At 45.6% G+C, this 28000-nt stretch overlaps 3 protein-coding genes across 7 annotated transcripts in view; 1 reads left to right on the top strand and 2 right to left on the bottom strand.

Moving 5' to 3' along the window:
* Window positions 1-76: 76 nt before the first annotated feature.
* TRNT1 (tRNA nucleotidyl transferase 1) lies at window positions 77-4954 on the bottom strand. Its single transcript, XM_010390270.4, has 7 exons — window positions 4708-4954; window positions 3719-3912; window positions 3061-3199; window positions 2718-2844; window positions 2347-2540; window positions 1928-2178; window positions 77-1219 (listed from the first exon to the last, which is right to left on the bottom strand). The coding sequence occupies exons 1-7, from the start codon at window positions 4844-4846 to the stop codon at window positions 971-973; spliced, it is 1293 nt and encodes a 430-aa protein (XP_010388572.1). The 5' UTR covers window positions 4847-4954; the 3' UTR covers window positions 77-970.
* Window positions 4955-6267: 1313 nt separating this feature from the next.
* Window positions 6268-26275, top strand: IL5RA (interleukin 5 receptor subunit alpha). 2 transcript variants are annotated; one of them, XM_010390409.4, is made up of 11 exons: window positions 6287-6486; window positions 8819-8952; window positions 10077-10222; window positions 10510-10648; window positions 11394-11526; window positions 11602-11792; window positions 12767-12912; window positions 13338-13476; window positions 14981-15077; window positions 20709-20790; window positions 22652-26275. In XM_010390409.4, exons 2-11 carry the CDS (start codon window positions 8886-8888, stop codon window positions 22742-22744), a joined length of 1233 nt encoding a protein of 410 aa, XP_010388711.3. In that variant the 5' UTR covers window positions 6287-6486; window positions 8819-8885; the 3' UTR covers window positions 22745-26275. The 2 variants fall into 2 exon arrangements, with proteins under 2 accessions (XP_019135986.3, XP_010388711.3); XM_019280441.3 differs by lacking the exons at window positions 20709-20790; window positions 22652-26275 and adding an exon at window positions 17529-17735 and having other exon boundaries at window positions 6268-6486.
* CNTN4 (contactin 4) overlaps window positions 25866-28000 on the bottom strand; it is a 271038-nt gene continuing 268903 nt past the window's right edge. For all 4 annotated transcript variants that reach the window (XM_039558958.1, XM_039558957.1, XM_010390268.4 and 1 more), the window contains one exon: window positions 25866-27672. In XM_039558958.1, coding sequence (XP_039414892.1) covers window positions 27572-27672 — 101 coding nt within the window. In that variant the 3' untranslated portion in view covers window positions 25866-27571. The remainder of the gene's footprint in view (window positions 27673-28000) is intronic.

The raw sequence follows: 28000 nt of genomic DNA, 5'->3' as shown, positions 1-28000 counted from the left end.
AAGTTGTGTGAAAGCCCAAAATGCTGATTTTTTTCAGCACTGCTCCGGTGTTGCCATCTAGTGTTGCAAAATGATATCCGAGGAAAAGGAAATCCAAAGGAGTTTATTCGTTACCACGGTTCTGCAGGAAAACTTCAACCTGCAAGAAGATTTATACACACACGAGCTGCTCTCAGAGGTTTTTTAACAGCACACCAAAAACCCCAGGGACAGGAAGACATTCATAAAGACCAGCCACGAATAGCACTGCTCCAAATCCCCACAGTCCCTGGACAAGGAGCTGCATCTCCCCTTGTTAATGTAATTAACATTAATAGCCTGCCTCACACCTGAATTTGAAAATACACTGTAGAACCTTCACCAGCTTGCATGGATTTAATTACTCAGTGATAAGTTATTGAAAAACTACTCAAAGTTCATGATACTCAGCCAAGTCCTCCTTTCAACCTAAAACTGATTCTGGAACTCTGGAAAATAAAAATCCTTCTAGAAAAGAGCCTGGTTTTCCATGGCAAGGCTGTTTGGGAACTGCTGGAGTGAGTATTTCCATCTGTTATCCAGCTTTAAGTACAAAAGGAGTTAAGGTAGAGCCCATTATTTCCAAACATTCTCCTAGGCACATAGAAAACCCTCCATGATTTTATCTAGAGGATACAACCAACCATTTTTGCAGGGTTTTTCTTGGATATAGAAAGTCAGAATGAGAAAAATCTTGCTGTCACCTCTCGTGCCCTAAGTCATGATAAAATAGTAAATATTTATCACTAAAGAGAGCAAAGAGAGGTTGAGAGTGTAGAATTTGGCAAACAATGTTTTACATTGTTACAAAAACAAACCCTCTCCTTGCAGAAGTCAGGAATTACTAATGAAAATGTTAATTGTGACAGATGCTCAAGTGGCTGAGAGGCTCAGTTCCCTGGGAGCTCATTTCCACTCCATCAGGGCACAAACTGTTCTGTCATTATTCACTTTACAACTTCTTCAGGCAGCTCAGCAGTTCCTCCTTATCCATGTGGTACCCACTCTTCTTCCACTCCTCCCTCAGCTGCTGCAGTGCTGTCCCAATCTCCTTTCCCGAGGACACCCCCATCTTCCGCAGATCGTGGCCACTGACAGGGAAAGAAGGCACAGTCCACTCCTGCATTTCTTTCAAAAGCTGCTCTTCTCCTTGGTACTTCAGGAGCTCCAAGATCTTGGAATTGGTGTTAGCTTCCCTAGACTAGGAGAAAAAAGGAAAAAAAAATCCAGGGCTCACTATGAAACAGCAGAAACAGCTCCAAGTGTGCTCAGCATTGTGCTATTCCCATTACTCCTTGTTAGGCAAGAGCTGTTGGATGCAAGGATCTCTCCTGCCTCACAGGTTTTTAAACTGAGTCTTGGAGGCTCTGGGAGATCCTTGGAGACTCCCTGAATTCCAGGCAAGAGCTGTAACCCTTATCCATCAGCTTTCCTGTGGGAGACAGGCCTGGCCACAGGGACTGGTTCTTGCCCTCAGTCTCAGGTGCTGCTCTGAAAGTGCAGAATTCACCTGGAAATGTGAATTAACTTCGCTGTGGAAGAACATCACAGGTTGCCTAAGGAACGGTGGGCTTTGGCAAGAACACCAGGAATTGCACTGATTTTCCATACACAATTCAAAGCTCAATTTCACACCAAAAAAAGCCGAATTCCCCTGAGGTCCAGCTCCTGTTTCCTATTTCAACAGGACAGCACAGCAAACTGCCAGTCCCAGGTAAGATCACACAAAACTGATGATGGAATGTGACATTTTTCAACCTGACTGACTTTTAAATCAGTCCAAAAATTGCTACAGAGCACAAGGTGCTCAGAGTTGCTAAGATACAGTAGGTTTGGATGTTATAAATGTCTTAAAAATTCATTCAGTTCACCGTGAAGCCCCAAATAAAGCAATCTGAACTACACTTACATCCATTAGGAAGTCCTGGTATGGTCTAAGTGGTTCTGGCCCCGGGGCTTTGGTTAACTCCTGCCTGTGCTTCACCAAGAAAAGGCCAAGGTTTTTTTCTTCCTTGGAGATTTTCAGCCTCAGGTCCAGGTTTGTGACATCATCTTTCCCCTTGAACAAGGACGTCAGGGCAGTCATGGGTTTTGGAGACAGATTTTGGATGTTTTTAGTGACTCTGGCAAATTCCTCTAAATTCCCATCAAGTGGTAGCCCTAAAAACCCACAGAAAGTGCAAACAAGTGCTAATAAGAAATGTGGATGTTAACACAGGAAAAAAAAAAATCTAATTTCTGTGTAACCCCAAGTTTGATCTCATTTTGCCACAAAATTCTGTCTGTGTAAGACACAGGAATAGGAAATCAATCTTCATTTCACTTTACCTATGTACTGGGCAATATCCAGCTCATACATAAGTTGAACCAAATGACTGACATGGTTTCCAAGAAGAATTTTTTTCAGTTCCACCCAAATCCTTTCTCCTGATATTCCAGCCAAGCCTTTGGCATTTTCTCTAATTGCCTGCAGTGTATTAGGTTCATGATCTCCAGGTTTCTCTGCGATTCTTCCATAAAATCTGCCAAATAAAACCCCTGGACGTTAGATTAGAACAACTGCTCCACTTACAATCATAATACCATTTAGGTTGGCAAGGAAATATGACAACTACAACTCTTTTTACATCACTGGTATCTTTTTGCATGTTTCTGAAGCCTTCTACAGTTCATTTATCAAGGAAAGGCACAACTATTACCTGAAGTATCTCAGGATTCGTAAATAATCTTCTTGGATTCTCTCAGCTGCCTTCCCCACAAATCTGATTTTCTTGCTTTTCAAGTCTTCATAGCCATTAAAGAAATCATACAGTGTCCCATCCAAACCTAGAAAAAAATGAAAAAATAGAAGAATATGAATTTACAAATGTGGCCGACACAATGAAACACTCTCATTTGGAAATCTGGAGGAGAAGTTGTGTGATTTGACCTGGTCTGTCAGATCATCTTACATATTTCTAAAGACCTTTGACACAGAGACAGAATTCACTGGCAAAACTCAAACGTCACTGTTTCATCTCCATAATCATTTTTCAAATTTACCTAAAAACATGGAGTTGACAGTGAGATCCCTCCTCTCAGCATCTTTGTGCCAGTCAGTGGTGAACTCCACCTCTGCGTGCCGTCCATCGGTGACAACATCTATTCGGAGAGTGGTAATTTCAAAATTCTGTTCATGGAGCTGCAAATCCCACAGACAGCGTTACTTCAGCACAACCATGAAATGAAATGTGGAAGCTGCTCTCGTTTTTTCAGCCCTGTGTTTGTAAACAGTGGGGGGACACACGCACAGCAGCGTGTGCCATGTCTGCATACAGCGCTGACAATCGAGAGAGATGAACTTCTGAAAATAATCTTTACATTATTTATTTTCTACAGAGCCTGCAGAAATCTTCCTGCAGGAGACGGATTAAGAGCAAGGTAGAGGAAACAGAATTTGAGAGGAAATCAGGAGCAGGAAACATGAGGATCCTGTGTGGGCAGCCTACATTATCTTTTCTGGTGATGACACAGCAGCATTATAATATGATAATTACTTCAATTCTACAATGAACAATCAAAAAAATCACTCCATGCTGTAAAGCAAGGTCTCATTTAAACCTCTGTTGTAGTAGTTTAACAAAGAAGGAGCAAATTTTCTACTGGCCATGCTGCACATCCCCAGACAGGTAGAAAAGATCCAAATGAATCATAAACCAACCCTGGCAGTGATGGTTCCGTGTTTTTCTCCTTTGTTATTGATCAGACGAACCCCTGCTGCTGTGAACATTTCCTTCATCTCTGCTGGTGTAGCTGTGGTGGCAAAATCGATGTCTTGTGGTGTCACTCCACTCAGTAAATCCCTCACAGCCCCTCCTGCTATTCTCAGCTCATAGTTCTTCTTCTCAAACAGTTCTGGGAAGGGAAGGTAAGCCAAAAAGCAATAAACCCATGGCACAATCAGCCATAGCCTGCCTTCTCACAAAATTAAGATCACAGATGTAGGAATACACACTCAAATATGCAGGGAGCAGCAAATACCTCACAGCTTCATGCAAAATGCACTAATTCGTGGCACAGCTGAGCACCCACAGGTGTTTTCCCTGTCATTCTGATTTATTTTTCTGAAGCTTTTCTGATAACCTAAATATTGGCAGGTCGCTAACTGGTCCTGGGGACTCTGGGCTGGGGATCATTTTGAACAGTCAGGGTTCTGACAAGGGAAAAGTATTCAGATTATTTATGGCAGAGCACAGTGAGTCATGAACCCAAAGTTCTCCAAGAACAGCAGAGCACCAATCGGCCGACACAGGGGAAAACGAGCTCCGACACGTGCCTGGAGACAGGCTGAGGGTGCTCGGCCTGGAGAAACCGAAAAATGCTCGGGAGAGACTTTTCACCAGGGCCTGGAGTGACAGGACAAGGGGGAACAGCCTTAAAATGAGGGAGGGCAGTTTTAGATTAAATACCGGGAATAAATTCTTCCCTGTGAGGGTGGTAAGGGCCTGGGATGGAGTTCCCAGAGAAGCTGTGGCTGCTCCATCCGAAGGCCAGGCTGGACATTGGGGCTCGGAGCAGCCTGGGACAGCGGGAGGTGTCCCTGCTCATGGCAGGAGAGGGCACTGGATGGGCTTTAAGGTCCCTCCCACCCCAAACCACCCCGGGGCTGTGCTCAGGGACATTTTCCGGGCCTCCCCAGCCCGCACTCACCGGCCACGCTGCGCAGGCCCGGCGTGAAGAGCGCCTGGAACTGCGGCGCCTGCAGCCTCATGGTGCCGCTCCCGCCGTGCCGCCGCCGCAGCAGCCGCAGCCCGGCCCTGCGGGGCACAACCAAGAGCTCAGCCCACATCAGCGGGGCACGGCCGCTGCCGCCGCCCCTCCTTCCCTCACCTACCTCCCCACCCAGCCACCCAGCCACCCAGCCAGCCGCGGGCTGCGGGCACAGCCCCCGGATCGGCGGCGCCGGGCGATGAGCTCAGAGCCGCGCCGGGCTCCGGGAGGCGGCTCCGCCCAGGGGCCGGGCCGGGCCCGCTCCGCCCCGCGCCCAGCCGGGAGGACTTATGAAAAAAACTCAATAGAAACCGTAAAAGATTTACCGTGTCTTCGTCTGGGTTTAGAGAAAAGGAGTTACAACGGGAAAGCGAGTCATAGCAGGGGAAAAAAATACGTGGTTTGGTAATGGCAAAATAACTGGCCCCGGTGAGAAGAAACTCGGTGGCATTTAAATGTTTGAATCGTAGAATCACAAAGGCATCATTTTGGAAGAGCTCTCCAAGATCATCAAGTCCAGCTGCTCCCCAGCACTGCCAGGCTCACCACCAAACCCTGTCCCCGAGTTCCACATCCACACGGCTTTAAATCGCCCCAGGGCTGGGGACTCCGCCGCTGCCCTCCTCAGCGTGTGACCCAAACCCCCATCCTGTTCTGCGGAGCAGATAACTTACCAGTGATAATTGATTATTTACAGCTGTTAATGTACAGTTGATAGTGTCTAAATGCAGTTGGGATCTTGCCCACATTGAATTACACCCATTTTCACCAATTTGGCAGCAGCTTTCTTAATTCTAGCCTAAGCGCCAAAGCACTCGCCCCTCCAAGCCTGTGTCACCTGCACATTAATAACTTGGATTCCAGGTTGTTAATGAGGGTGAAGCATTAGCCTTCTTCTCATCCTTCCTATAACTCCATCACATATGGCCCCACTTTCTGCAGGGTCTTCCCTGGGCCCTTGGGTTGGATTCTGCTGCCTGTCCTGTTTGTGCACCTGTGTTACCATCATAGAATCATGGAATGGGTTGGGCTGGAAGGAGCCTTAAAGATCATCTTGTTCCAACCGCCTGCCATGGGCAGGGACACCTTCCATGCGCCCCGTCCAACCTTGAACACTTCCAGGGATGGGGCATCCACAGCTCCTCTGGGAATGGAGAAGTTATCTGACCTTATGGTGCACAGCTCAAAGCTTTCAGCACGACGTTAGGAAGTTGCTTTTGCTCTGGTACTGGTAACTTCCCAAAATGCTACTGGTGTCTGCATGGCTGTATGGCCAGAGCTTCAGACAAGATGGCATAAAAAAACCTGGACAAAACACGCACAGTTTCCCAGCAATGTTCGGGTTTGATTTTCTAGGGGAAGAACAAATTGGGATATCAGCAGTGTTACTGCGGGTTCTTTGGAGTCAGTCAGCATATTCCTGCTCTTGAAAAGTCATGAGAGAACTGTCAAGACCACTGTATGTAACTAACCCTCAATAAATAAAATAAACCCGTTTCTGGGCTGAATCGTGCTTTTATGGAGCCTTCCACACTGTGGTTAAACCCACAGTTCCCTTTTTCAAGGCGTGCTTATCTCGCTTGTCCTCTGCCATCACTTCTGAGGTACCAATCCCGTTGGTACTCGAAATAAGCAGTTATAAAAGAAACCCACAGGGACAGCACCCAGAGGATGGGGAACAAACGGAGCCAACTCTTCACAGGAGTTTGAGATCCACAGGTAACCTCCTGGGGTGTCTGGTGTGCTTTGGGTGTGCCTTGTGCTTGCTTTGAAGACTGCAGAGGTCCTGCTTTTCAAAGTCAGTTTACACTGGGAAAAACATCTGGAGTCTGCTGCTTCTTGGTTGCTTGTGAGGTATTGGGACCCATCAGCTGTAAGGGAGAAAATTGCTACCTTTTGGAGGCTGGTTCCTATGCTTTGGATTTCTACTGTCCTTCTAAAAGGACAAAGGGAATATCCCCTTTACCTTCTGCTTATTGCTTTCTACCTATATAACCAGAGCATAATATAATCAAAACTTTTATTTGTCCTGAAAACTTACTATATCCATTTTTGTGAGGAACATAATCCTCAATAATCCTAGAAGTCTTTCTAGTGACCATCTTTACTTGCATACACTTATTTTGATTCTCTTTTCAGCATTTCTCCCATGAAACAGGGTATTACAGACTGCAATTTGTTCTTAGAGGCTGTGGTCTTACACAGCTGCAGAAATACAGCTTCTAAAAGCTGTGCTTTCAATCTTAGTCTGGCAGCAAGAAAAAGAAAAATAGCATTTTGGGAAACAAAGCAAGAAAAAATAAGCTGAAAAGAACAGGATAATAATTTAAGACTCATCTGCATTACACTAACATTTTATATCCAGTTTCAGTTCAGTAATGTGCTGCTCAGAAAATGTAAGATCTAATACATGCAAGCTTTTAGGCAGCAAAAAAAGAAGATCTTTAGGATCTTTCTGAAAGTATGGGGAAAAGAAGAATCAGAACCCTTAATGTTTTGTGGACAAATTAAAAAATAAAAATCCACAGGTAGCAAAACCCACTTGAAATAAATGCAAGGGAGAGTCAGCTGTTGTAGTTATGGTAATGCCTGAAACCAACACACTGACATGATTCAAGTAGATGTGAGTCCTAAGCACTTGCAAAACATGAGGCTTTTTGAAGATATTTTTATTAAATAATGTACTGAAGTCATTGCTTTCTTAAAAAAAAACCAAGAGTGAGTGCTCTTAGCAGTGAAACTAATGAAGCTTCTTTCCCAAAGTTGGTTTTTATTTTCAAGGATGCGAGGATAATGAATTTTTACATCTAACTAGAGAAAAAAGTTATTAGAATATTTAATAATCTCATCAGGTAAATGAAAGGATGTTTCTTGAAGCAGGAAGGAAAGCCTGATGCCAGTAATTTGTGCAGGCATAAATGTGTGCTGTAAATGAAATTTCTCCCATTGTCTGTGATTTGCTCCATTTTGGAAGAAGCAAAATGCCTGGCCAAGATGTCTTTCCATAACCCAATGTACATAAAATCAAACCCTGGCTCCCCAGGAGTAATCCATTAGCAAACTCCCCAGTTTCAGCTGGCCTCGTGCACATTTGGGCTGTCAGGAAAGCAGAGAGGCACAAAATGTGAATATAGATAATGAGGGGACTTGGACATTAAAAACAGACTCTGCTGTAGATGATGTGTCATTTTAATGAACTCAGCACTCAGACTGCATTTTGAAAAATAGTTACTGTACAGCAGAATTATTCCAACTGTGATCAGTGGGAGTGCTTCCAGTCCCTGGGTTATTCCTGCTCATTACCATTGGAAAATATTATGTTTTCCATGTGAGCAATTGCTGTAGTGCCCCAGGGAGGTGGTGAGATTGGGCCGGGAGGGTGCATTTCTCTTCTGTAAGAACATTTTGGAAAGCTGCTGTTCTGGATGCCCATATTTATATTAGGTTATACATGAATGATTATACAGAGATTTTTTTTCTCCCAGTAATTCATGAAACAATCCATAGGAAAATGCTGGGTTTAAGCATTAAAAATAGTTGTTCATTTAAATTAGAAACAAACAAAGCAGTTTCTCTTACACCCAGTAATTAAGGGTGGAGAATTAGCCTTGAGGTGAGCACTGACTGTGTCTTCAGAGAGCTTTATTGGAGCAGTAACTAGGAAGTAAATCCCAGTAAGCAGCTATTTTATATAGAGTGGGAGCTAAAAATATGGTTATGTCTGTTCTTGGAGGCAATGGGACTCTCCCCAAAGCCAATGTACATGAACCTGACTCACCTTCCATGGAGAAATGCTCTAGTTCTGTGGATGCTCTGAACATCCCCACATGGAGGTTTGAAACCAGCAACTTTTCAGAGAGGGCTGGCAAAGGGAGCAAGATGAAATGTGCTCGGTGGTACCTGTATTGAATTTAGCTCCCACAAGAAGCATTTTCCTGCAAGAAAAGAAGAGTCTATCCCTGCAAGGCAGCAGTTTCCCTCCTTTGATCACGGGGTTAGATCATGATCCGTGCTTTGTGTGCTTCACCCTTCAGATTGTGTTCATTTTTAGCTCCTGTAAGATGGTCACAAGACACGTGTGCTGATGCCTGGCTGTGCCCATCCACCATCCAAAGACGATGGCCAGTGGGATGCAAGTTTTCCTGCTCCTCCTTTGGACAGCAAACACACCTCAGGGTGCAGGAGGTGAGGAGTTCCCAGCTCCAGGGCCCTGCTGTGTGTTGGGCACTGTTCTACATGTGGATAAGCACTCCCTGGCATGCTATGAGCCCGGGACCAGGGATGACCATTGCTGTCCTCCTTCCTGGGACAGCTCTACGCTCTCCCAGACAGATTGTTCCCAGTTGGTGCCTTGTTTGCTTTGGCAGGGAAGAGCCTCGAGTCATGGAGACACAATGGGTGTTGGGGTTTTCTGAGCCTTGCTGGGGCAGTTTTCCTACTGCAATGTGTGTGCTTGAAAATTGAACTCCTGGGCATCAAAGGTTGGAATCACAGGAGAAGAGAACTGGGGGCTGATCATGCAATCCCAGAACGGTCTGGGTTGAAAGGGACCTTACAGCCCATCCAGTTCCACCCCGTGCCATGGGCAGGGACACCTTCCACCAGACCAGGGTGCTCAGAGCCACATCCGACCTGGCCTTGGACACTCCAAGGGGTGCTGATGTCCCTCAGCTGCCTTGGATTTGGCAGATAAGGGCAGGCAGGCTCTGAAGAACTGGAGGGGAGCAGATTGATTATTTCACTGCCCTGCTGTTTATATGCTAACATTTCCCCCAGCATGAGATCCTCCTCATTTCCATGGGAGCTCCAGGAATCCTTCTTGCCCTGTCATTTTAAATTATCGTTCCCATCCTTCTGTGTTTTCTTCCATTTGCGCTTAATTCCTCTCTTCATCATTTTGGTTCTGTTCTCACATGCAACCTCTGATGTGGGGGAGAATTGTTCATGCAGTTGATCACTCCATCAGCCCCATTTCTTACGTGTCTGTGTGACAATGAGGACCAAGATGAAAACTCTGAACCTAATTAATAACCCAAATGTAATATATCATAGCAATTTTCAAGTTGAAGCTGTTGTAAAAATTTCATTTTTTAAGCTAAGTTTTAATAAATTCTTATTTGATGGGGTTTTGGTTATTTAAAGACTTTTTTTTTTTCAAATATTAGAAACATTTTATAAGGAGCTGTTGAGAGAATGTAGTATTGAAATGAAATGATTTGCTTGTATTCCTCACTGCTTGCAAACAGGTATTGATCTAAAGAATTCTCTGGATTGGGTATTCATGGATATTTCTGTTTTCTCCCTTCCAGTTCAGGTTTTCCCACCTGTTAACTTCACCCTCACAGTCTCTGCATTAGCACAAGTGCTGATACACTGGAAACCAAACCCTGCTCAAGAACAAAACAACTCCACCATTAGATATGATGTGAAAATCCTGAGCCCAGTGCCTGAAGAGGTAAGATAAAAAACAAATCAAGGATCCTAAGAAGGCGAAATCCTGGCTGTTCTCTTTTATCTAAGCACACACTTTGAGCACTGCAGAGATTCCCTCTCAGCTCTGCTGGGACAAGCCTTGGGAATTGCAGTTTTCATCCTGAGGGGATGATGGATCCTGGCTTTGAGTACTGGCTCCCCATTCAGCTCAGCTCACTGAACTTGCCCCAATGTCTGGCTCCGTCTTTGCAGGTCCCTTATTTTGGCTCCCATCCCCTGTGGTGTTTATTTGATATTTTTTATCTCAAGTATGACACCAGGAGGACTCACAGTGTCCGAACAGTGGCGCTTCACAACGGCTTCTCCGCATGTGTCCGGACCCTGCTCCTCCAGGAGGACCTTCAGATGGGCAGTGACTGGGTGAAGGGAAACCTCCCACCTCTGCCAGGTAAGAAAAACCCAGAGAAGGGCTGGATTTTGTGTTCTGGAATAAAAGGAATAAAAGACTGTGGAATGAAAGGGAATATCAGCCATGATTGTCTATTATCTTTCATCCACACAAATAATTTACTTTCCTTCATTAGTTCCGTGCCTTTTTCTTTTTTGGCAAACAGATAACAGTTCTCTTTTTTGTGACTTCACTAAGAGAAAAATTCACATATTTTCTTCGTAGAAACCATCCCCCTAACAGCAGCTGAATTCCTTTGAATTTTTCTACTTTTCAGTTACTTTCCTGGCTACATCCTGGTCTGTGGGCTAAGCATTAAAAGGTGACACGTGTAGTGCTTTAAAATAAAAATACAGCATTTTCTGCTCTACCTGCTACAAAAGGATTTACTCCAGGCCTTTCTCTACTGCAGTGGAGCCTGGAGTACAGTCTGGAGGTGCAAAATGTCAATAACACCTATAAAATTCTCTAACAATGCCTTGCTAAGGCTCAGTTAACCCTTTGTGGTGCACCTGAGCATATTGTTGCCTTGTGACACATGGCATACACGGTGTTGTGTGGCACAGCTTTGCTTACTCTGTTTGGGAATCTCCAGCCTTCCCTAACCCCCAGACCTGTGTGATAAGGGAGAGAATGGGCTGCAACAGACTCAGCTCTAACGGAATCAAAGGGGTTTAGCAGCAGGAACTTGTTAGGATTTCTGCAGTGAGGTTTCTCTCTGCTCTGTCATTCCTTGCCTCTCCAGGTGCTGCAGAGACCTCTGTCACTAACTTGTCCTGTGTCACTCACATCACCCTTCGTGGCAATGTCTCTCTCCATTGCACTTGGCTCCCTGGCCAAGGGGCACCAGAAGACACCGAGTACTTTCTGTTTTACAGGTTGGTGTTTTCTCCTTTTCCAGCCAGCAGTGAATTTCTTTAAGAGCACCCTGTCTCACCAGTGTTTTAATTTAGGTATGGGGCACACACTGAGGAGTGTCACACTTACATCAAGGACAAGTGGAGCAGGAATACTGAGTGCAGATTTTCAGGTACTCAGATTAAACCTGGGGAGATTGACAACCTCATTGTCATACACATTAATGGCTCCAGCAAACGTGCTGCAATCAAGCCTTTTCAGCAGTTATTTAACCAAAATGCCATCGGTGAGTAGGAATACATTAAAAGAAAAAATCAAAAAATGTCTCGCAGGATTGTCAAAAGATTTGTGAGGAAATTCTGCTGGATTAAGTGGTTCTTGATGCAGGTGAAAGGATGTGTTGATTTTGCATAGTCATCTTAAGGAAATTGGAAGAGATAACTGGATTGTTTTAAATAAATCTGATTTTAATCATCTATTTCAAATTATAGAATGGCAAAACTAAAAGGTAGAAAAGGAAATTAGTTACTCTGTTTGTTGGCCAAAGCATTATTCCCAGTATTAATTTTCAGTTGATTTCGTCAATATAGCTTAAAACACAGTTTTTATTACCCTTTATTTTGCAGCCTTTCTTTAAAAGGAATAAGACACGTGGTGTTCAAGCTAACTGTGTCCTGTTTAGGAAGGCATGAGACTATGGAATGAAAGGGAATATCAGCCATGATTGTCTATTATCTTTCATCCACACAAATAATTTACTTTCCTTCATTAGTTCCGTGCCTTTTTCTTTTTTGGCAAACAGATAACAGTTCTCTTTTTCGTGACTTCACTAAGAGAAAAATTCACATATTTTCTTCGTAGAAATCATCCCCCTAACAGCAGCTGAATTCCTTTGAATTTTTCTACTTTTCAGTTACTTTCCTGGTTACATCTGCATTTTTTTTCCCCTGGAAATGAAGTTTTTCTAACTGTTCTATCATTAATTTAATATTTTTGTGGAAATCAATTTAATAGATTCCTTTTCCCCCCAGTAATATAGTTTTCCAAAACTTTAAAGTGGATTTTCCAAACTGTTTTCCCATAACTATTACCAGCAATATAGTTATTCCTCCTAAATCCTTATCTTTCCAGTCCAAAATGGGAAATAAATTCAATAATTATAGGTCTTACATGGAAACATTATCAGGTTATAAAATGCTCCAGTTTTTAGTATTTAAACCAGTCTATAAATAACTCACCAGTACAGTTTTCTTGTCGTAGAGAAAGTGAATATTCCCAGAAATATCAGCATATCCCTGGAGCAAAATGATCTCCTGGCCACGTGGGAGAAGCCAATTTCTCCTTTCCATGAGGAATGTTTTGAATATGAATTTTATCTCATCAACCTGAAGTCAGGTAACAAGCAGGTAATTGCTCCTCCAGCATCCAAGATTATCCAGCATTCCTGCCCTCTACAGCTGGAATTTACCTTCCTCTCTTCCTCAATGTCTTTTATATCTGCAACAAGCCATCCCCAAGGAACTTGGGAAAGCAGGACAAAATTGGATTCATTCAGTTCATGCATCTGGGTGCAGAACAGTTTTTACCATCTTGAAAATCCTGCAGTAAGACTCTGGAGGAAGAATGGGAAAATGAGGCATTGTTCAGGAATTTTCCCTGGAATATTGGTGTGTTAGGGGAAGTTACAGCTATAAGAATGGAGATCTTACCTCCAAAGCAAGGTCACTCACAGTTAATAAAAACAATAGAAAGATAAACATGGCTCAAGTTTGTTCTCTGAATGGTTGAGTCTTCATTAATCTCTAACAGCACAATATTGTTTTCCTAACAGATACTGAAAATCTCCTCCAACAGCTTCCGACTGCGGATCGATGTCAGCAGCAGGTATTCCATAAGGATAAGGGCCAACCACAACCACATCTGTCGTGCCAGAGGGTTGTGGAGTGACTGGAGTGAAGTCGTTTTTGTTGGTAAGAATCCCCATTATTCCATTGCTGGGGAGCAAATGCTGCCTAGTCAGGAGCGTGTGCAGCATCCTGGAATTTTAATGGGAAACAGGAAAATAGGGATTTGAAGGAAAAACTTGGCTCGTTAATGCCAAGGGGATTTAAATCTGTTCTATTAAAAATTTTAAAACTACTTTAAAGGAGGATTGGTTTTACACAGTGCTTTGTGAATTTGTTCCGAGATTTTTAAATTTAAACTCAAGGCTTTAAACTCAAGGCCTTTTCTTCCATCACTTCAGCTTTTACAGGTGTTTCCCTGCCATCACTGTGATGTTCATGCTGGAAATGAGTATGAGAAACCATGCCAGCCATTACTTTACTGAAATTGTCTCACCCCTTAAATGCTGAGGGAAAAAAGAGCAGGATTTTAGCATCTTTTTAGCATCCCCACTGCTGGGGAACAAATGCTGCCTAATCAGGAGTGTGTGCAGCATCACAGAATTTTAATAGGAAACAGGAAAATAGGGATTTGAAGGAAAAACCTGACTTGTTAATGCTGAGGGGATTTAAATCTGTCCCATTAAAAATAAAAAAAGGAGGATTGGTTTTACACAGTGCTTTGTGAATGTTTCCAGAGCTTGCTTTAAACTCAAGGCCTTTCCTTGCATCCCTTCAGCTTTTACAGGTGTTTCCTTGCCATCACGATGATGCTCATGCTGGAAGTTAACATGACAGACCATGTCAGCCATTACTTTACTGAAATTATCTCACCCCTTAAATGCTGAGGGAAAAAAGAGCAGGATTTTAGCATCTTTGGATTTTGCCCCACTGTTTTGTATTTCCTGCTTGCTGAACAAGTTGTTCTGGAAAGAACAGTTCCTTTATCACAGCCCGTTATCAGCTGTTTGTTCTTAGACATCCTCCTTGCTCTTATCTTTGCAGTTTCTTAACTTCCTTGTTTGCACTTAAAAAATACTCCTTGCACTCTCCTGTTTACTACATTTCTCCTCTTGTATCAGGAATTCAAATCTTCAGTGTTTTGCCTCCTTTCTCCAACACACCCCCTTGGCCTCCCCACCTGGCACACACAGCAAACATGGAAAATTCATTCTGATGGCAAAAAAAAAGTTGGTCTTCCCTAAAAATTTACTTAAATCACAACAATATGCAAGGACAGCACTTAACTCAGTTTTTTTCATGGAAAGGAGTTTTTAGGGGCTTGTTGCAGTTCATTGGCACAATACAGGTGCCTGCCCAGGCCACTTTCTCAGCCACTTGTTCTCGCCTTCACATCAAAATAAAAGAAAATTATTGTTGAGATCAGAAATTCCGCGCCATGGAAACTCTTCTTGAAGCTCTGCATTTCATTTCTTATTCTAGGTACCAAGTCTTCAACGTTTGCATGTTAATTTGTGATCTGAATACAACCACATTAAACAGCTGCTGAAATATTTAAAAAGAATGTGTTTCGAATAATCTGCACTGAATGAATAGATTTAATTTCTTTTTTTCTTCCCTTGAAATTCAGGGAAAAATAAACTGGATAATTCCATAGCCTGGATTCTCACTCTGCTTTGTGTGTCCACGTCCTGCACATTCCTGCTTGTTGCTATAATATGCAAAATGTAAGTATCAGCATATTCTTTTTATTACAGTATAACTCAGGACCAGGTATTCAACAAGGGGGGGATGTCACAAGCTTCACTTAATTCTGAGAAAAAGCTGAGTTTGCCTAAATGTACAAAGCACAAATAATCAGCCTCATTATTTATCAATAATAACATTCAGCAGAACTGGTGGAGTAAGAGAGTTATTAATTTAATCTTATACAGCAAACCCATACACTGAGTGAGGTGAATTTGTTAAAATTTGTTAAAAATCTACTTGTCCTTATCTCATTTCTTCACTAATTGCCCCTGATTGGGTCAGTGGTTTCCCCAGGAGTCTTCATTTATCCCTGCTGAAAGCTGCTCAGAGCATCCCTCATGGCCAAAATATCCAGATCCCTGGTGTTTGCTTTGAGTATTTGAAATATTGAATTCATTTTTAATTATGCAGAGGCTCTGGATGCCATATAGTAAAGGCAAATGCCAAACTCCCCAAATGTGCAGTGAGGAAGCCCAGTTACCCTTTGGATTTGTGTCTGTGACAGTAAAATCAGGAGTGATGAATTAAAGAATCCATGTAATTGGAAGCTTCTCCCCTGAAATGTGCAGCAAGCAGCAATTATCAGTCCACAATAAACACAGCTCCCACTAATGGAAGTGCTAATTCCTTATTAATTTCTTTAGTGCCTCTTTATTTATTGGTCATCCCAATGCATCCTTGGCTGTTTTCCTCTCCATGCTGGGTTTCCTTTATCTGATAAAGGTCTTGTCTACAGGAGTGTTACAAGAGGATAGCTGGTATTAGCTCTGCCTGTGTAACCTGCTCTTAGGGCAGATGAATTAGCAGAGCACTGCTCAGGAAGGAGTCCTGGTAGGAACAGGACAGTGAAGTCCCCAGGGAGTTTGTTCATGTCATGTCTCACACACTTGTCCCCAGCTATGCAGCCTTGATGTATTGCTGAAAATCCCCAAACTGCTTTTACTTACCTGATTCTTTTATGGATTGATCTGGAGCTGGGGATCCCCTGCTCCAGCATCATCTCCTCTCTCTTTGGGACAGCAGAACCAACACCAGTTAGCAGCAGTCACACTGCTCCACGTTTTCCTGTGGAGTTCTGCAAGCATCTGGATTTTACAGTTACCCCCTTGGAGATCCTGGAACAGATACAGGGGGAGAAATAAATCCAGGGAAAGAATTCTACTCAACCTGGAGATGCTGTACTAATGCATTTTATGATTTTAACCCAAGTTTCAGGGAGCTTTTCCAGGTTCAGCTGCTTGCTGCTACCTTGGTTGCTTCCAGGAGTTTCTCTCCAGTATAAAATTCCCCAACATCCAAAGGCTCATTACTTTCTCTCTTTGCCAACGTGATGAAAATTTTACCTCCCTGCTGCACTGAATTTCATGGAGCTGCTCACCTCATTCCACCCTTCCCTGCTGCTCCTTGCTCCTTCTCCTTCTCTAATCCCCAGCCTGCCCTGGGAGGAAGGGGAAGTGTAAGAAGATGAAACACAGTCTTGTACCTGCCGATATTAAAAAAAGAAAAATCGAGCAGGTTCCCTAGATCACAGTTTCATTAGTACTCTCTGTTTTTACTGCTCTTGAAAATTCATGAAGTGCGCTCTGCAATTCAAGCCACGGAATCGTTTCAAATTTCATGCGATTTGCAGCCATTATAAGGAATTTCATTACAGCAAAGGGAACTATAAATTTTTCTGTGTACTTCAGGCATCAGGGATAAAGACCACCATTTGGGAGGAGTGCTGCAAGGCAAAGGAGCCCTCTGGGACTCTTTGGGCAGGCTTTTCCCTTCACTTACTTGCAGAGGCTGATGGGGTTACAGTGCTGATAAAAACCACAATTGAATGTTTTCCTGGTTTGCCCTCTGTCTTTAGCAGTGAGCAGCTTCTCTACTTCCCTAGGAATAACATTTTCTCCTGGAGGGGAGCCCACAGGAAGATGGAGTCAGTAATTTGCTCCAATTAGCTGGTGTGAGGGCTTTCAGTGCCCTCGACACTCCAAAATCAGTGTGGCCATCCAGGTGCCCCCCTCTTGTGCACCCCTCACCAGTCCACAACCGCAGTCACCAGCCAGCTTTGGAAAAACTCCATGGGGAATCTCAGGGGAGGCACTCTGACATAGAGTTAAAACAAATACTTCCTCAATCTCATCTCAGTGCTTAGAAGAGGGAAAAGAAGAACTTGTTCTCCTGCTTGTTTCTCTTTGTTAATCTCGGGCCTTTTCATGTCACAGCCTGTGGGAAGAGTGCAAATTTCAGAAAGACACAGCACAAAAACTGGGGGCCCTGAAACGCTGATTTAAGGCACGAGGGTCCCGTGGGGTGTGTCCAAGGCCTGAAGGTCCAAGTAGTGATAATGGAAAGGGCTATGCCTTAACCTGTGTAGAGACAGAGCTACCTGGGATGCTTTCTGTGACAAGATCTTTAATCACCTAACTCTGACTTTTCAGTAACCTCCAAAAAAGAACAGAACCATTCTGAGGGCACCACCCCACCAACACCTCCCTGCAAAGATCTGAGGGGCAAAGCAGCCCCCATGGACACAATTGTGCTTCTGCCTCATTTCATGTGGCCATTTGTGCACCCCTCCTTAAGTGTTTCCCTTCCAGAAGTCACGTGTAACTTATACTCTTTGCTGATTCAATAAATAATTTTGATATGGCTCCATCAAAATCTTTTATTGGCAAACAGCACAACGAGGAACATGCCAATTCCAAAGGGACCAAATCTTGTTGGGTGCTTTGCACAGCAGTGGCATAAATCAGAGCTGAAATGAGCTGCAGGTGGAATGGCGTGGCCTTTTGAAAAGTTTGGGGGACTTGGTGAAGTGTAGGAGCTGTGAAGACAACAGTCCAAAGCTACCCTGGGTAAGGGCACAAAGGCCTGACCCTTAGGAGGAGAGCTGGGAAGAAGGGAGGTGATGGAGATGATGTCAGGTGCTGCAGTAACAATATTGGCACTCATCCTGCCCCACTCCTGAGTGCCAGCAGCAGCCACTTTCCTGTCCCACTGCAGCCTGGCTGGTCCTTTGCAGCCAACAGTGGTTCGGCTGTGTCCAGCATTTGAACAAAAGAAGTGCAAATGTTTTCCCCAAAACACCCAACACCCTGTACAATTCCCTCACAAAGCCTCATCCCATGCAGCAATGGGGGACATCCCACAGCTCGTGTCTGTGGTGTGAGCAGTGGTGTGGCCCTTCCCTTCACCTGATAATTAGTGAAGCATCAATGTCACCTTCAAGGCAGCAGCAGCAGCAGCTCAGCCAGGAAGGTTTAGCTCCAAGGTGATAGACAGAAAATATTATTCCTCTTCACCAGGAGAATAATAACAGGATAAAGGGAAACTCGACAGAACTCAGAAAGCTTTTGGAAGAAGAATAGTCCTAAGAACATAAGCACTGAACTAAGCAGACATCAGCCAGGGGGATTGTCATGAAATAAATGGGGCAAAGGAGCAGATCTGCCCTTGGTCCCGGCTGCCCCACACCTTGGCCATGTCTCTGCTTCATCCAGAACAGGCCCTGGATCCCAATTTTGGGCTGAACAGTCTTCACTCAGGCCAAGTTCCCATGAAAACCTGCCCCTTTGGGACATGGTGCTATCCAGGGATGGAGACAGTGAGAGCGTTTTGGCACCTGGAATGTGAGGTCTGAGCTCTGGGATAGATCAAAGGCAAGGGAAAGTTCCCTCTGCAGCACCTGCTATCACAAAAATCCCAGTGCCTGTGAGCCCAGCCAGGCCAGGCCATGTCAGGCAGGGAAGGGGGGTCCCAGAGGGTGTTAGCAGGATGAGTTATTACAGCACTAAGCAGAACCATTTACTGTCAGCCGTCCCCGGTGCCTTCCCCTGCCCGCTGCCGGCTCCCTTGGCACACAATTATTTGTGGCTGCTCTCTGCCATGAGGCTCTGGCAGTTTATGGCCAGCAACCAAAGCCTGAGCACCAGGCAGCTTGTCTGGGCTGTCCAAACGAGGTACATGACAGCAGAGCCGCTGGGAAGAGCATGAGCGTGAGCAGACAGATCAGGGCAATTCATTTCTGTCCCAGTGTGAAAAACGAGATCCACTCTCCTGTGAGAATTTAAAAAGTTTAATATAACGACAATAAGAGACACAGAAAATAAAGCAAAGAGGTAATGGCCGGGTGCCTTGGCGCTCTGCCAAGAGCACACCTGATGCTCGAGGTTAGTCCTTTTTCTACCATTTTTACTGTCTGTTCTTTACGCATATTCAAACTATTCCTGGAGCTGTTCTGCATGGCCACTCCCTGATCCCGCCTTTTTAGAGCATGCGTATTCTTCTGCCTTGTGGTATTATTTCTTTTGATTCTTGGGCCTGGGCTCGCTAGGTGAGAGTCGATGGTAGGGTGGATCTCTCAATTCTCCAGACAGTCAGGGCTGATTGCAGCTTTGGCCTCTTTGTCCCCCGGGCAGAGCGGTGATAGCGGCTCCGGACTCTCCTGGCCGCCCGTTCTCCGGGCAGAGCAGCCTTTGGGCCCTTTTGTTCTCTGGACAAAGTGTTGAGCAGCAGCTTCTCGGGCCTCATCCTCTGCTGGCTTAGAGGTTCTCTTACCTGCTCACACTTGCTAACATTCTTGGAAAAAGAAAGAAAACTACATCCACACAGCAAAAGCATTTCTAACATTATATAATATCTACCTTAATACTGCGAGAAGTCAATATTACAATATATGTTTATAACACCAGGCAGCCCTAAAAGCCCGGCACTGGGTGGGACCAGCTGTGGCTGCGGGGGAGAGGCCGGGGACAGCCTCAGGCAGCTCCTCCTTGTCACCCACGCGTCCCCAGGGCCCAGAGGTGTCCTGTGAGGAGCGGCCCAGCTGCCCGGCCCCAGTGGGGACCAGTATCCCTGGCTGGGACCCGCTGTGGGCCGGGCTGCTGGCAGAGCAGGAGGGGCAGGAGGTGCCGCAGGCAGAGCCGGCTGCTGCCGGGGCCCGCCATCCCAGGGACAGCGGCTCCCTCACATCCCTCAGGGCCGGCAGCTCCCTCACATCCCTCAGGGACAGCGGCTCCCTCACATCCCTCAGGGACAGCAGCTCCCTCACATCCCTCAGGGACAGCGGCTCCCTCACATCCCTCAGGGACAGCGGCTCCCTCACATCCCCTCAGGGCCGGCAGCTCTCTCACATCCCTCAGGGCCGGCGGCTCCCTCACATCCCTCAGGGCCGGCAGCTCTCTCACATCCCTCAGGGCCGGCGGCTCTCTCACATCCCTCAGGGACAGCGGCTCCCTCACATCCCTCAGGGACAAGCGGCTCCCTCACATCCCTCAGGGCCGGCGGCTCCCTCACATCCCTCAGGGCCGGCAGCTCCCTCACATCCCTCAGGGCCGGCAGCTCTCTCACATCCCTCAGGGACAGCGGCTCCCTCACATCCCTCAGGGACAGCGGCTCTCTCACATCCCTCAGGGCCGGCGGCTCTGTCACATCCCTCAGGGACAGCGGCTCCCTCACATCCCTCAGGGACAGCGGCTCCCTCACATCCCTCAGGGACGGCGGCTCTGTCACATCCCTCAGGGCCGGCGGCTCTGTCACATCCCTCAGGTGCCGGCAGCTCCCTCACATCCCTCAGGGACGGCGGCTCCCTCACATCCCTCCACTGCTGTTTCTTACAGAAACCACGTATGGAGCAAACTGTTCCCACCCATCCCAACGCCCAGCAACAAATTCCGAGATCCCTTCCCAGTTGACTACGAGGTAAAATAATATTTTAGTTACTTTTTTTTTTTTTTTTTTTTTTTTTTTTTTTTTTTTTTTTTTTTTTTTGAAACTAGAAGGAATGCTTGTATTTCTGTGCTGCTTTTTTCCCTGTAAGGCTGGGAGCAAATAGGATCATAGAGTCATTAAATCTGGGAAAGACCTCCAAGACCATTATATCATAGTATCATATCATATCTATCGTCTCCTTTGACTGGATAACGCCATGGCCACTGAACCCATGGAATTCAGCAATTCCTGAGGCTGTTTCTGCCATCCTCGCTGCCGTGGTGGATTCTCACCTCGCTGTGTGGCCGCTTCCTTTGCCCAGGACAGGTCCCAGTCGGCTGCAGCTCTGGATGTGGCTTCGTTTGCAGATGTGGTGTCTGGGGAAGGGTTAAAAATGAACAAGAGGATTAACTGCTGTTGTTGAGTGCTCTGTTCATATACACTGAATTTCAGCCACACCTGTGGCTCTGCCTTTTGCAGGGAAATGCAGTTTCTCCACAGCCAGGCAGAGAGCTCTGCCTTGGCCGGGACTGGAGGGTGACTCCTGGAGAGCTGATTTTGTTCAGCCTAACAATTCAAAAATGTTTTGCTCCTGCTGTTAAGCTGGATTTAAGCCTTTCTACGTTTGCTGTCACTTCTGATAAATACATTTACCTTACAGATGAGATAAACCCTCATTGTCTGCTCAGGGGAAGGGCTGCTCAGCAACTTGATTTTCATTTGTCCCCTTGGAACAGGGGTTTGGTTTTTTGCATATTGTTCTTACTCCATGGTCTGGTCGAGCAAACAGGCTTAAAAGATTATCATATAATGTTTGTTTTTAATTAAATGGTGTAAAATACCATGACTTGGGACATCACAACTAAGAATATGAGAAATAGCAAATATTAACGCTGCAGCTAGAAAATGTGAGCTTGCAAAGGCAGGCTGACACCCTCAGAAGCAGCTCTGCCTTGTTTGCAGTTGTCTCTTTACTTGAAGTGAGCTGGGCATGGTAGGTGACACCAGCTTCAGGTTTCTGCTGGCACCACAGCCACAAGGTTGGTGGCACTGGCAAGGAGAGGTGAGGACATGACCCAGGTCCCTGCTGAGATCACCAGGGAGAGGGAAGCTGTTTGCTGGGGACATTCAGTTCCTAAATTTGGTGTAAACAGGAGGTGAGGTGACGAAAAGCCCTGCACGGTGCTGGCCCATGGGAACCTGCTCATCCCTGCTCTGTCACCTGCCACCCTGCAGGGCTTCCCAGCAGCTCAGCTGCTCCTTTCTTCTGCAGCTCACCAGCCCTGCACACTGGTTTGTGCAGCTCTGTCAGGATGTGGCCCCAGAAATGGGGTTTGCTGCCACGTATTCAGAAAAATTCCCGTGCTCATACCATGTTCCCTCACTGAAAGGGCTGCCAGGCCTTGGAAAAGGCTCCCCAGGGAAGTGGTGGAGTCACCCACCCTGGAAGTGTTGAAGAATCAAGTGGATGTGGCCCTTTGTGATGGGATTTAGTGGGTGTGGTGGGGTCTGATTGAGGGTTGGACTTGGTGATCTTGGAGGTCTTTTCCAGAGTTCTGTGATTCTGTGCCCTCCATCTCCTCCTGGTGCTCTTTGTCCTTGGCTACAGAGGTGTGGCAAATGGGAGATTTGGGGGTGCAGGGCTCAGGGGACAGAGGATGAGCAGCTCTGTGAGAGCTTCAGCAGGAGGGTGAAAATCTCCTGTTGAACCCAATGCTTCTGAGCTCCTAAACCATGAAACATTTTGGGTTAATCCCTTCTAAATGCACCAGTTTGAACTCTTAACTCTCCCCCAGCCCAAGCCACCCTCCCAGCTCCCAGCTCCCAGCTCAAAGGGGTGTTTGCTTTGCAGAGAGCACGGACCTGCACCAGCTCCACGGAGACTGAGGTGGGCAGCCTGGCTGAAGACCTCTACTGCAGCGTCCTCAATGACTCCGTGTTCTGAGATGCTCCATGTCCCCACAATGTAACCCACCAATGCTGGAGAGGGCTCTGTGTCACCTCTTCTGTGTCCCTGTTCCCACTGGGGAGGAGAACTTGCTTCCATGAGTGCCTTGAGATGTTACCAAACAAAAAGTGCCAGCTCAAGCAGGATTTAAGTACATGGCACAAGGGCTGTGTAGAAAAAAAAAGCTTGGAAAAGAGCTAATGGATTCTTTTTTTCTGGGTGGCAGCTTAATCTTTTGGATATGTGTTTTACCTTACTCTGACAACTGGAGATGTGAACTGGGTTTGGCATGGTCCTGTGGATGCAGCAAGGTGCTCCTGGGAGTGACCAAGGGGGGTCAAACACTGGGAAAAGAAGAAAAAAAGTTGTGAAGCACCCAATGCTGTCACCCCCCAGTGCCGTCACCCTCAGCTCTGTCATCCCCAGTGCTGCACAGCAAGGCCATCATGAGAGCAGGGACACTCACCTGGCCTTTGCTGATTACACTTTGTAAAGACACTGTGAATTTCCACCTGAAAAGCATCCATGGAAATGCAATTCCTGGGTCAAGGCAGGTGTGACTGTGCAGCCAGACCACCCTGTGTGGGGACTGTGCAGGGCCAGTGTCCTCTGCAATGCTCAAAGGCACTTAAAGCTTGCTTTGTAAGTGAACAGCACCAATTTGGGATGAAGGGAAACCCCTGGGATCAGCTCAGCTGGTCAGAGCATGGTGCTGATCACACTGAGGCTGTGGTTTGGTCTCTGTAGTGACCATTGGACTCGATCCTTGTGGGTCCTGTCCAACTCAGAATATTCTGTGATTCTGTGATCTGTCTCAGGACTTTATAAACCCCCAAAACTGCTGGATTTTTTAGGCTATTTAAGACAAAAGTCAGCTTGCTCATGCACCTGATGCGCAATTAGAGCCTGACTGCTCCTGTGAGCAAAGCTAACCCTGTGTCTGCTCCTGCTGTCCCCTCAGGTACCACAGTTCAGTAGGAAACAGAGCTTCACCTGTGTCCTCACCCTCCTGAGTGTGGGAATCCTGTTGGGATGGGTGGGATCTCCGGCCCAGGGGGCTGCTCCCCAGGAACCTTGGCACTGGGCAGGCATGGGACACTCACAGGTGGCTCCTTTCCCATCCAAGGCTCCTTTGCTGGCTCTGACATGGCTGGCAGCATCTACAAGAGGTCAGCAAGGGATTGTTTGTGCTTCCTGGCACGGGAGATTAAAGCTTAAGTGGGGGAAGAAAGAAAAAAGAAGAGAAACAAACAGATAAACTTCCTCAAATGCACCAAGAAAACAAACCAGCCTGGGAACAGAGAGTTTGCAAATGGGAAGTCAATAAGGAAATGTGCCAAGGACTTCCTGCTGCTCTTGAGACTCTGAGCTGAATGAGCTGGGCTCCTTCTGGGTGTGAACTCCAGTAGTTCTGAAAATCCAAGCCCAGTATTGCAGCCTGTTTTCCTTTGCTCTCTGTTGTTCCATCTTAAATGACCTGGGTTTGAGACCCAGTTTCTAATTTATTTCCCTGTGTTCTGTGATGCACTGAGGGAGTTCTCAAATAAACCTCAGGCTTTGCCCTCCCTGGCTGTGGCCCTTGAAGTTCTGGTCTTGCAGAATTCCTTCTAATTCCAAGAAACCTGCTGTCCATGGAGCTGGGTTAAACATGTTAACAAAGAATAAAAATAAAGATTTGATCCAGCCAATAAGTCCTTTGGAAGGTGCCTAAAGAAATGGAGTTCCCAGGTACCACAGACTAAAAATAATTATAATAAATGGGCCAGTTCTCATCTGGATGAAGTAGTACTGCTCCATCAAAATTAATGTAGCTCATTAATAAAACGTTTGTGCCTCCAATGTCTCTCCTGCACATGCTTTTAATGAATTTGAGGGGCCCAACTTTACCAATCTAAAATCAGAATTTCATTAGTGAAATCCTAAAAATGAGACTAGAGAGAATTCACTTATTGGAATGTACTTTATGTCATGCCTTCAAGTGGCTTAATAATTAAGATTTCTACATATAATTCCATTGCCATTAATGGCAAGCTATTGCAGAGATGAATGCAATATATTTAAATACATTTTGCATGTCAGGTCCTTGGTATTTCCAGGATGAGTCCTCTTGGGGACAGGCAGGGCTGGACAGCTCGGAGAGCCAGCAGCCACACTGATACACATGCTGCTAAGTAAAACCAACCTGGTGTAAAGCAGGAGTAGCTGTGTTTCCCCAGTCAGGCTGCAGGGCCAGCCCACTCACCTTCAGTGGCAGAGGTGTGGGGGGATCTCCCCTGTGCTGGAGAACCAAGGGTGCAGGATGAGGACAATTCCTGGCCATGCTGCCTCCTCACGGTCATGGTCCCTGGAGCAAAGGCTTTGTTCCAGGCAGCACGAGGGAAAAGGGAATTTGTCCAGGATCCCAGGCCACACGGGGGGCTATGTGAAGTTTTGGCACCACCACCCCAGATCTCCATCCCCATTCCCACAGCAGAGAAATATTCATTCCTAATTTTTTTCCCTTCAAACCCAGCTCCCAACCCCGTGCATTCATCCTTCCCAGCTCTTCCCTGCTGCCTCCAGGAGAGCAGCCCCAAGAGCTGCTCCTCACCCGCCTCTGGAAATGGCAATTTCACGTTTCTTTTTGCACGTGGAATTGTGCTACTGCGCCGGTTTATTTTTATGCTTCCCTGATTGCAAAGAGCTGCATTGCTCCTCTGAAATGCAGAGAGAACCATCCAGCTCCTGCCCCTGAAAGGATTAGTGGCTTTGGTGGATGTAGTGGTTTCAAGCAGTGCTCCCACAATCCTCAGGAATGCCCAGGATAAGCAGTCTCTGGAGGGGCTTTGCTCCAGCCATGGGGTCAGAGATGCTCCAACAGCACCATCCCCATGAGCTTGGACAGCTCTCGGCTCTACAAAACACACCCAAAATTCACCTGCTCACGTTTTTTGGTCAGTTTTGGGAGCAGAATTAGACCCAAGATGTATAAATGGATTTTTTTTCCCCTGCCTCCACAAAGTTTTGACTTAAACCAACTCTTGGATCTTCACATCAGCGACAGTCTCAGCAGGCTCTGAGGTGAAATTTCTCACTGGGAAGAACAAAAAGTGGAGGAAAAAGGCTCCTGGAAGACAGGTATCTTTACAAATGACAGAATATTTATTACCAATACCTTTAAAAAAAGATTACATCTGCTAGATCACTGATAAATATCATTTACACCGGGGAGAAAACTACAGAAGCTTTTTTTTTTTCATTTCATTTTTCTTGGTTTTGTGAATTTTTTTTTTTTTTAGGTTTTTCTTATTTTATTTTATTTTTTTTTTTACATAGAAGTAACCATATCAAACTAAGAAAGGAACACAGCTTGAAATACTGACAATATTTCTCTGGTCAACACCCCTGACTTTTACACAAGTGGAATCCTGATTATGAGTTACTGAATAAATATATTTAGAAGGTCTAAAAGTTAACTGTATTATTTTGTAAGCAAAAAGGACAAGTTACAGGCAAATTCAAGCTATCAGGAGGAAAAAAAAAGAAAAAATACCACTGCAGCACATTGAAAGTTGAAAATTGTGTAGAAAATTCCATTGCCTTTTCCAGCGTTATCCCATCCGAACTTACAAAATTCCCCGTAGTAACAAACAGTCCTTCTCTTGAGAAGAATTATTCCAGTGTGGATATTGTCATTTTCTGGTGTGACTCTCTTCTGCCTCCAGGCGTCTGGGAAGAGTTTCTAAGGAAAGGCAAAGTTCCAGCAGGGATCTCCAGGAGATCCCACTTTTCCATGGATAACCTGGAGCCGGGGCGGCACTGCTCCCGCTCCGGGCCAAATTCCCGAGCGTTGTCTGGAGAGTGGAGTTACCAAGGATGAGGAGTTGTGTCCCAAAGAACGAGCCCAGAGCAGCTTTATGTCTCAGTGTGGCTGTGTTCTGGTTTCCTCGGAATTAATCCCCAAAGGTGTGGAATTTCCTTGGAATTAGATCTCCAGAGGTGGGTTGAGCTGGGTTGAGCGAGCCTGCAGCGTTTGCTGCTCCGGTGGCCGTCCTGTAGTGTCACCACAGGCAGAGGTCACAGCTTTGCAGGATCTTCATTCCCACCCCATTTTGATGCTGATTATGATCAAGACAAAGCAATTTCACGCCAGCCCCTCGTCGCTGCACGATGCCGGAATATTGGCTACGTGTCCTGTAGTCCACAACCAACCAAAAACCACATGGTTTTCCAAGATTCTGCTGTTGTGAGTGTTTGGAGTTTGTCCTGCTCAGAGCTCTGGATGAAACGTGTGTTAGAAGCACTTGGTTCAACACAGGAGTCACTGGAACTGCCAGTGAAATTCAGCCTGTTACAATCTGGGTCTGGATCAGTTCTGCCCTGTAAAACTGTACAGTCAGCTCCAGCCAACTTGCCAAGAACAACTTTGAACTCTCCATCGTAAAGGAAAAAATCCCAAACAATATTTTTGTGATAATGTCATCCGTAGCATTTTAGAGCAGAGGAAAAAAATTAATATCTACATCATATGTTAACTTTAAAAAATTCTATAAAACACTAAATATATAATAAAAAATATGCATATAAGGACATATGTAAACTGCTTTGGTAACATCATATTACAGATGTTTTCAGTGCATTGCAGAGTTTCCAAGGAAACTTCAGACAAAGCTATATTTGCTTTGAGGAAGTACTGTATAATGCCATTCCTAAAGAAGCATAAACATTTTTTTTCCAGTAGTAAGATGTACTCAAACCACAATATTACTTAGTACTGGGTGTCTCCAAAACAACTAGCTAAATGCTGCTTATATTATAAAGAAGAAGTCCTTGATGTCATTGTTGTCATAAACTGGAGCGGGCTGTGAGGGAGATCATGATTGTGCTGAGGGCTGACAGGGTGCAGGCGCTGGAGGTTGACGAGCCCGAGCCTCTGGCGTAGGCGTCTGAGAGAGGGAGAGGGGGAGAACGAGACAGAGGTGAGCAGAGAACCATCCCTGAACTCTTCCTTGACCCACCTCCCCCGCGGTTTAAATTCCACTCCTCAGATAACGCACAGCCCCCATGCACAGCCCCCTCCTCCTCTTCAGCACCCTCCTCTTTACAGTCACCTCTCCAACTGAATTTTTGGTTTCATTTCAATTCCCGTCCCTGTTGTGTTGGGGCTCCTTTCACACTTCTATTATTTCACACACTGCCTGCTTATCATTATTTGGTATTTTTTCACAATTGCACCATATTCCAGCTGTTCCTTGTGGCACCAGCCTGGCAGGA

The sequence above is a fragment of the Corvus cornix genome, chromosome 12 (assembly GCF_000738735.6).
Source record: "Corvus cornix cornix isolate S_Up_H32 chromosome 12, ASM73873v5, whole genome shotgun sequence".
NCBI classification, from domain to species: domain Eukaryota; kingdom Metazoa; phylum Chordata; class Aves; order Passeriformes; family Corvidae; genus Corvus; species Corvus cornix.
Note: the sequence above shows the minus strand (reverse complement) of the source record. Positions and strands in the feature narration are given on the sequence as shown.